This window comes from Stegastes partitus, unplaced genomic scaffold (genome assembly GCF_000690725.1).
Source record: "Stegastes partitus isolate 25-593 unplaced genomic scaffold, Stegastes_partitus-1.0.2 Scaffold413, whole genome shotgun sequence".
Taxonomy (NCBI): Eukaryota; Metazoa; Chordata; class Actinopteri; family Pomacentridae; genus Stegastes; species Stegastes partitus.
This window is the reverse complement of record NW_007578144.1, coordinates 414364-423866: the sequence shown is the minus strand read 5'-3', so window position 1 is coordinate 423866 and position 9503 is coordinate 414364. Positions and strand designations below refer to the sequence as shown.

The following is a 9503-nucleotide window of genomic DNA, read 5'->3' as shown; positions in this document are numbered from 1 at the left end:
GACTTCAGCTGATTAACCGTGACTTTATTTTCACAGCTCACCTGTCTGAGGTGCCGAAAAGTTTAAAGTGTGACCTGCTGTTAGATCCTGATCCATCCTGTCTCCACGTTATGGATAATTTACAATTGTAAGTCCTTAATGAAGTTATCCCTGTTAAATGCAAGCAACTATCTCTCTCTCTTTGGATGCGCTCACGTGGATCCTGCTGCTGTCTGATGCTGCAGGTATTTAATAAACTCAGAGGAAAGATTCCTACAAACAGCTGGAAGCAACAAACTAAACGTCAGCTCCTGTTAACGGTTCATCAAAACCAGGACTGCATTCTGAATTGGCGAATCTCCTCAGTCTGTTAAAGACTCTCTCTTCATTACAGTAATGATTATTTATTATGAACATTTCAGTTTGTAATAGATGTGAAATCATAGAGCAAAATTAATGCTGGAAAGTGGATCAAGTCCCTACATCAAGTCACACAACTTGAAGTAGTTGAAAGTGAGACGGAAATGTTAGGAGGTCCTATTTTGTAAGACTGCACTCTCAACTTTTGCAGAAAGTATTACGGTGTTATCAGTTTATGTAAAAAAATAAATAAACTTGTGATTAATCTGTAATAGTTTCCCACTAATGACCTAATGTTTGTATTATGTTGGAGCCCTCTTACCTCTCCCTGCTGGCTGATGATGGGCACAGCGTACTGCAGTTTGACATCATGGAAAAGGCACTCTAGAAAAATGTTGGCCACTCCTATCAGGTTGTGGTTCTCCTGCGCCTCATAGAACGGATCGCACTGCTTACTGTTTGCTTTGTTACACTGGAAAAGGCCAAGAAACACGCTTAATAACACATTTTTCCCTCTGTTATTAATCTTTTGTGTCTAACCGGTCCTCTGTTTTCTCACCGTTTCCTCTGTGCCTTCCTTCCAGTCTCTGTAGTGGTCTCTCATGTCCACCAGCTTGTTCTCCAGCTTCTCGATGGTCCACACCTGCGTCCCCTTCCCTTTCCTCCTCACCTGAATGGCCGGCTCGCTCACTATTGCTCCACGCTACATAAGAACGGAGACACGCGTTGATATATAGTTCTGCTAAAGACATTCTTTTTAATAAGTGTGCTGCTGCTGCTTCGGGGTTCAGAGGTCTGACCTTGCGATTGGCGCTGAGGTTGGCTGCAGGAATCTGAAGCGTGACCTGATAGTCGGTAAGTTTGCTCATCTCCTCTGCCAGGAAGTTGGCCTCTCGCACCAAAGTGTTGGCTTTGACGACCTGCTCTCTGAGCCGAGAGAGACTCTGACGAAAAAGCTCGTCCCTGTCGAACCACACACAGCACAACAGAGACATCGATCATTGGTAAAGGTGAAGACCCCTCATCTTTTTAGATGCATCCCTTCAATACATGCTAAAAGACTGATAGATATACTTTGAATAACAAATTGTTCCATTTTTTTCCCCAAAATATTAAATAACTTGTGGTTTGTGCTCATACCACATGGGCCAAAATCCCCCCAAAAAGCAAGTCCCTGGTTCAATTCCCAACTGAGGACCAGTTGCTGCATGTCATCCCCCTGCTATGTTTCCCCACATCCTGTTTCTCTCACAGTCGCTATGATAGAAAGGCATAAACATCGCCCAGTGCAGCCCAAAAAAAAAGGAATTCACTATGTAACACATGCAAATACTGTTTTATTCAACACACAACGTCTCCTGCATCTCAATGTATGTGCAATGCTGCCTCCAACTGGACCAGCAGTGGCTTCCAAAGTAGCTGTGATGCTAAAAAAAAATCATGCATGTAGGCGCGCTAAGCCGAGACGTTTTGATATTTAATAACTGAGTCTGACAATCCAAAATTAAAACAAGAAATAACGTCATTTTCAATAGTTGTAATTACACAACATCCAGTTGGAAAACATCATTCCGAGCAGTTGAAACCACAGCTACACATCTCAGTTTGGACAAGGCAGAATAATAGCAGCAGATATCACAAATACCATAATGACTGGTGCCAACTGTTGTGCAAGCCAATACTAATGCGAGGCTTCACATTGGATATCAGTCCAGCGAAGAGTTTCAACAGTTCTAGCAGCAGTAGCTGTGTCTACTGTGGTGGATAAGATGATGAAATAGAAAAGAGCTCATCGCCGTTGAGTTTGTGGAGACTGAGAGCTTCGTTCATTAGAGACTTGCTGTTGAAGTTTACAATATGCTGTAAATTTCAACTGCGTATTGTAAACGCGTTTGTGGACCTATGAGGGAGTCTAAATGGACTCAGAACACTGTGTCCAGTTGTGAAGAATGTAGAGTTCTCAGCCTGGCTGCAGGGAGATCATGTGCTTCACACTTGTTTCTGACGTAACTACAGACATCTGCAACGCCATTTCACTGTGAGAGCAAAAGTCTAATTCAAGATATCTGTAATGACATTTTAACAAGACACAATTCCAGTTCAACCTATCTACAACTTAACTGAAGACGTTAAAAAAACATTAAGCAGAAATGTTATTGAGGGGAATTAAAGACAACTTAAACTGGAATTCCGACTAGTCAGAAATAAACTGTGAATACATATAAACCTGGAATTAAAACTCGTCAAAGTACAAATGCAAATATCTGCAATGTGAATAGTAGGTATCTGTAATAAGAAACCTCATGCACAAGTCATTTGTCCTGGAAGAATGTCATTGTGGCGGTCTGCAGTGACCTTTTGCACCAGGAAGAATTGAATTACAGATATCTGCAATGCATATCAGTCTAGCTGTTAAATGCTCAAACAGTTGGCCACAGGTACACAATTTCAACTCAGATGTGAATGCAATCGTCTAGTGTCCAGACATCATTCTGCATCCATAGGAACTCACATTCACCAGCGTTACTTCTCATGCGAGTTCTGCATATCAGATTTGGCTCCTTCTGCTATTTTTCACAAACGTGGAACAAACTGCACACTGGAGTTGTGTATATCTGTGTGTGCGTGGACTCCACTCACCGCTCCTCCGTCCACAGCCTCAGCTTGCTGTGCGGCGTGTGCATCGGGAACGTGAGGCGCTCGCTGCTGCTGCGGTGATGCTGCGGCGTTTTCTCCGGAGACAGCTGTTGCCGTAGTGACTCCAGCTCCCGTTCATACATCATCCTCTGCTCCTCCAGAGCCGTTCGCTTCTCCTCCAGGTACTGCTTCTCCAGCACCTGGACCACGTTCTGCATGGGGTCTACACATGTGGGGAAACGGCACATTTTACAGGCCGTACACAGTTTCTTAACTGTAGAGTAAATGGAAGCTGTTTCAGCTAAGACACAAAACAACTGCTTCGAAGCCTGCATTTATTTATTTTACAATTAATATTTGTAATTCACTAATGTCTCTCTGTGCCCTCAGCAGGTTCTGGGCATTTTTAAAAAAAATTTTCACTGCACTATAAAGTCCTGCACCTCTATGGAAACAGCACAACCATGACTAGAAGTACAGAGAACTTAAAAATGTCTTCAGTGTAGTGTGGCAAAGATATATTGTCGTTAATCATTTTAAAAATGCAAACTGGACTTCTTTAATTGTATATTTTGCAGAAGTTAAAAATATCTACAATCAATCCATACAGCATTTTTCTACATGTGTCTACAGGTGTTACAGTGTCTGTTGGGCAAGTGGGTTCTTATTTAAACAAGACATGTACAACTAAGTGATTTTGCTGAAATCTCACAATAAAGCTCAGATTTGGTTATTTTTTTCTAACAGAACCATATATCACACATGTGCAGTTCAAGGACTGTTGGAAAGTTGAAACATTTGGTAAATTTTTCCGTTGTGACAGTTTCTAACGTTGACAGATTTTGTACATTTTAAATCTGCTCGTGGGATTTAGGGTTCAGAAGGTTGGATTTCTTTGATTACTTATTGAAAGAACCTAAAATCTTCATCATTTTTCTAAGCGCCCACATGTGTTACCAACACTGGGGAAAAGATTTGACTCTACTAACTCTAGATATTTTACTATTTATATTCTGAATTTGTTTTCTATACTTGCCTCCTATATGCTCTGTGTAAACATGACATAGCCTGCAGTTCAGCCATGAAGTGTCAGAATTTTTGTGATGTGACTGTTAGTCCCAGCAGAATTACAAACGGCTTCACAGTTACACTGAAGAACCTGGAATTTTTAGGTTTTTACAGAATCTGGTTCATATAAACTGTGTATTTTTTGTAAAATTTAAAAGACACACGAGTAACACATTGATTTAGATAAAATCTGATGATTTTGAGCTTAGTTTTGGTAGATTTGGTTTAGTTTTCCGATTGAACGTTTGCATCACACATGATTAGTTCAAGGACTTATGGAGATTTGACAATTTGTTGACTTTTTCTGTTTTGACAGTTTCTGACTCTGATAAATTATGTAATTTTGGTGATTTAAAAAAACAAAGATGACGCATTTTTAATCCCGCTTGTGAGTTTTGGTTCTTTTCTTTGTTTCATACATCATATTCATTACATCCAGCAATAAATTCAAAAGATCTGGCTTGTTTTTGTTCTATATGTAAAAGGATAAGGACAGTATTGTTTTAGAGAAATGGTATTTCTAAAATATGTTATTGTGCAGTCAAAGGTGATGGTGATTCAGAAGCCTAACTGGAATATGAACTGCTGTGGCCTGGACGCCTAAAGCTTCATGTAGATTGGAGGAGGCAGATTATTCAGATTCATACCATTGTTTCCAAGAGTCTTCATTATGACCTCCATCTGGGCGAACTCGTAGCTGTAGTCCTGCTCCGAAGAGGCCTCGCTGGCCGTCTCCACATCTGCCTCGACGAAGCTCTCTCTGGGAGAAGCTCTCTCCAGCTCCTTCAAGCGGTCCCGCCGCTTGCGTTTAGGCAGATTGATCCTTACGGAGCAACATGAGGTCAAATCAGTGACTTTTTAACTTCTTAAACATGCTCAAATCTGGCAACACAAGCACAAGCAAGAGGCTCATACCTGAAGAAGTGATTGTTTCCCCATAAGATGCGATCTCCATGCCACAAGTGTACCAGGGAGTCGATCATTGTGCCGTTCACACAGGTTCTGCAGAAAAAAAAAAAACATCAATGAAAGTCTTAAGCTTTAAAAACTGACTAATTGAGGAGAGACAGTCTGTTTGAAGTGGGAGGGAGACGTGGCTCTGATATCAAAGCGAGGAGCTCAGATCATAGGATTCCTGCACAGTGAGGTCATGTGAAAGTCTGAGGTCCAGTCATGCATGGAGGAGAGACAACAGGGAGGCAGACGGGGAGCATGTCGGGAGTATTTGTACAGTAGCTCACCTGGCGTTCCCGACGGGCATCAGGGTGACGTCACCGTCCGGGCACAGCTCCAGGACGCAGTGTTCCGGCTGGATCCCGATCCCAAAGAGCTGGATGTCCTGAGACGTGTCTGCACCCACACGCGTGTGCTCCTGCGCACAGGTGGAGGACGTATTAAAGAAAACCACAAGGACAGACCTGAATCTAATTACATCCGGCCTTTTTATTCACACATTTTTTTTTAGTCATAACCCCTAAAACCTGCAACTTTTTATTTCTTTCCCCCATTTTGCAAAAACTTAACACGCAACAACTCTTCAATTTCAGGAAAACCTGAAGTAAAATTAAGCCAAAGTGAAAAAGCTTGTGTGCGGAGGGGGCGTTGTTAAACAAACATCCCAGCTTCGAGAGGATGTCCTTCCCTGCAGCGAGCTAACCCATTTCACATAACCATAGTCATTCCACACTGATATGCCAGGCTGGCCGGCAGGAGCCAGACAAAGGCCTGTTGTTCTGTAAGCCGCGCAGGCTGCTTTCTCACATGCCTCTGCTCTTACAGGTCCAGCTAGATGGGTGGTTGTTTTACTTCAAAGTCCAGACCTCACTGGAATCCTCTCTTCAACTCTTCCTGATGTGCCAGTTCACAGCATAAGTCACCTCAGGGCATTTCACACAGTCAGGTCGAGACTTTACAATAATGTAGAAACACAGTCATCTGGATTATATGTGTGTTTGAAGGGCCTCAGTCAAAGTGCTTTTTAATATGATTTTCAACTTTAAGTTTTGGATTAATTTGTTGTTGCGTTACAGATTTTTCTTGTTTAGGTAAATTACAGATATTACTTTAACAAAAAACATAAAGGAAAAGTATTTATTTACATGTTTACCACAAAAACACACACAGGCCCAAACTGTAAATAACCAACATCAACATCAAAAATCTACATTTTAACAACTAGATCATCTTTTTGTTTTTTTTAAAAAAATATGGTCGCAAAAGTTTTTTAACTTTAAGTCAGCAAAGTATAATTATTTTACAGATATTTGCCATTATTTGGGATAAAAATTATGTCCAGTAACGACTGAAAAAGTGGAAGTTGTTTGCTAGTAGTTTGCCAGTAAAATCTCAGAAAAAAAATCTATTTAAACTGCAAATAAGTTCCACATCACAGATCTGTATTTGTATAATTCAAAATGTGTTATATACTATACCATACACATAATAGTTTTTTAACTATGCTATAATGATTTTGCAGATATTTGCCATTATTTGAAATAAAAATGATGCATATTAAAAACGGAAAAGTGGTACATTGTGTTTTGACCTGTTAATTTTAAACACTTAGAGATAAAATCTAGTAAAATCACAGAAAAAAAGTTTGAATTTACATGATGACTGCAAACCCTCCCTCAAGTAGAAACTGTACATATTGCCCACATTAAAAAAAATCTATATTTCGACAAATATTAGTTATTTTAGCACATCTGACCATAAAATTACATGGTTGAACTGTATTTAAATGTGCTAAAAATATCATTATTTTACAGATATTTGCTGTTACTTTCACAAATTTTGAATGTCACAGTATTCCACTGTTTATTAACAGATTTTTCTGGCCCTCTTGTAGCCTCTGTTGTTTTAAGGGATATTTTTATAGTGTAAATAGCACAGAGATAATCAGTGTTTAACAACATACTGTCAGACCACTGAGCCACTGAGTGACTAACTGGCTTTTAGTGGAAACTAATAACTGAAGGTTATAAACAGAGCTTTTTGGCTTCTGTGCCAGCCTAAAGCTATTATGGGATGTTTAGGGCTTTGGCAGTGACTTTAGACAAAAAAATTGCAGCATTTGTCACCATCAGCGTCGGACATGTTACCAGAAGATCTTTCATATGTAAGAAGGAAAGAGACCAGTTAGAAAAAAAGAGCTATTTTTACAGTGTATATGGATGACGTAAACCACTGTATCTACAACAATTTGGGGGTTCAGTGTCTAACAAAGGCATGCTTTGGTAACTGGAGGGGCTGGAGATCAAACAGCCAACCTGGCAGTTAGTGGAGAACCCGCTCCACAACCTGAGCCACAGCTGCCACATGGTTTAAACATAAAATAAAGATTTGAGTAATCTTAGAAGGATTCATGCCTCTAATGTCAGTGTATCTGTGTCAGCTTTGGTTGCTCCAAGTCCAAATGCAACACACTAAAAGACTTGGTATAAAATTAGACAACATGACAGCTAATCTCTCGAGCATATTAAGTGGCTGTGCACAGTTCAGACTCATAGATATTAACCCTGTCAACCTCAAAATCCAAAGGCGGGTTTACAAGCCATGTTTTCTTTCTAAATAAATAAATAAGAAATAGCCAAAATTCTACTATTTCTCAGAGCCAGAAACAGAAGACTTGCCAGATGTTCAACTTTCCTACAGTCCATAAACTACTCATCATGACACCTATAGGCCAAATCTAAGGTTAAAACAGTGATATTTTCTCAAAAGCACTTTCTTCTACATGTCTCATTTCTAAAAAATTACCAAAACTAAACCATTTGCACAAGAATTCTGAGCATCATGGCACAACCATCAAGACATGACTGATTGAGCTGCAACTAACAGCAGCATGACAAGAATTCAGGGACTATTTGGCTGAACTGCAGGCTGTGTTTACACAGAGTGTATGGGTGGCAAGTATGACAACAAATTAGAGACTGAGAGCCAAATAAAACATATCTGAGCAGTAAAATAAACACAGCACAGCCTAATCACAGTAAACAGAGGAGCAAGTTGTTGGAAGATACATTCAGTATGGTGAAACATCTTTCCTGATGAGCAGAGTAGTGTGAAATACATCTCGCTAGCAGAGAATGTACAAATGTAAATAGTTAATATCTATAGCTTGTAGAACCAACAGTTTTATTGTTATCACCTACTGAAAAAAAAGACGTTTATTCCAAGGTTTTTTTTAATTTTTGCAAAATCAAAGACTCAAAAAATGTAAATTTTCTTTTTTCTTGTTCTGATTTATGACATTATAGCTGTATAATACTGCCCAAAATACACTTGAGTGGGGTTTATAGGGTTAATCATCCAAAATACTGATACTACAGTATAGTATGGATAATATATTATCTCTTCTATCAAACCAAATCAAGTTTATTGTCATTTTGCTGTACATACACAGTAGTACAGGCAGGATGAAAGTTTCTTCAGGATCCAATAACTTACAGCAATTTAAATAAACAAGCTTTTTGCATATCTGGATCAGCAGTTCTGCATTCTTCTAAGTTGAAATTCAAGGTAAACTGCTGGACAGGTGCAGGTTATGTGATTAAACTGATGCATAAATACCACATCTAGACTCGTAAATATGCACTATAAAAGTTAAATGCTTATGTTGTACTTGCAATAAGCACACAAATTACTGAGTAGTATCGATCCTATTATGTTGGTGGTAAAGCTAAAGAGGCAGACAGGAAAGGCTATCAGCACCAGAGGGACTGTACTTGCAGAAAAAAACAAAAAACAAACTGCCTTACAACATTGTAAAAACGATATTACCTTTAGGTAGTAAACCAGTAGCTCGTTTAGGGCAGGATCAGCATTCAGATTGACCAGGAAACACTTGTCTTCGCCCACTTTAATCCCAGAGGTTTCCAGGGAGATGCCCATGCTCTCCAACTGCTTCTGCCGCTCCTGTAAACACACATGACAACAGTGCAGCTGTGTAAATATAAATCTGCTGATTTAGAGTTGAGGTTTTAGAGGTTTTAGGACTGATGTGCGTACCGTTGCAATCTCCTCTGTCTTTCTTAGCTTCTCCTCCCAGGTGACGGTCATCTCCTGAATGAGTTTCTCGGATTCGTGCAGTTTCTCCTTCAGCTCAGGAGCCTTCATGGACTGACAGTGGAAATCACGTGATCGGTGGTGAATCCGGCATTAATTAATTCAAAATTCGTCAGTTGTCCACCTTTCTACTCACCTCGGCCTGAGAGAGCTGAACTTTGAGCTTCTCCACCTCTTCCCTGAGCTCCCTGATGATGCGAGCGTTGGGGTCTTCGTTCACCACGGCGTGGTTGACGATTCTCTTGGCCCTGTCGGCGTAGCGAAGCGTGGACAAAGTCTCCTCGTAGTTGTCAGCGGCTGGGCTCACTGTGGCTATCATGGCTGTCTTGCTGTTTCCGCCGAGGTTGTCCTGAAGGCAAGAAATCATATTACAAGAGAGCAGAGCTGCGAAA

At 40.2% G+C, this 9503-nt stretch overlaps 1 protein-coding gene across 6 annotated transcripts in view; it reads right to left on the bottom strand.

Moving 5' to 3' along the window:
- The window catches only part of kif13a (kinesin family member 13A), a 55898-nt gene that overhangs the window by 17606 nt on the left and 28789 nt on the right, over positions 1-9503 (bottom strand). For all 6 annotated transcript variants that reach the window (XM_008285698.1, XM_008285697.1, XM_008285699.1 and 3 more), the window contains exons 11-20: positions 9248-9460; positions 9055-9165; positions 8827-8961; positions 5286-5416; positions 4960-5046; positions 4692-4867; positions 2980-3199; positions 1140-1302; positions 899-1042; positions 662-811 (exon numbers count right to left, since the gene is read on the bottom strand). In XM_008285698.1, coding sequence (XP_008283920.1) covers positions 662-811; positions 899-1042; positions 1140-1302; positions 2980-3199; positions 4692-4867; positions 4960-5046; positions 5286-5416; positions 8827-8961; positions 9055-9165; positions 9248-9460 — 1530 coding nt within the window. The remainder of the gene's footprint in view (positions 1-661; positions 812-898; positions 1043-1139; positions 1303-2979; positions 3200-4691; positions 4868-4959; positions 5047-5285; positions 5417-8826; positions 8962-9054; positions 9166-9247; positions 9461-9503) is intronic.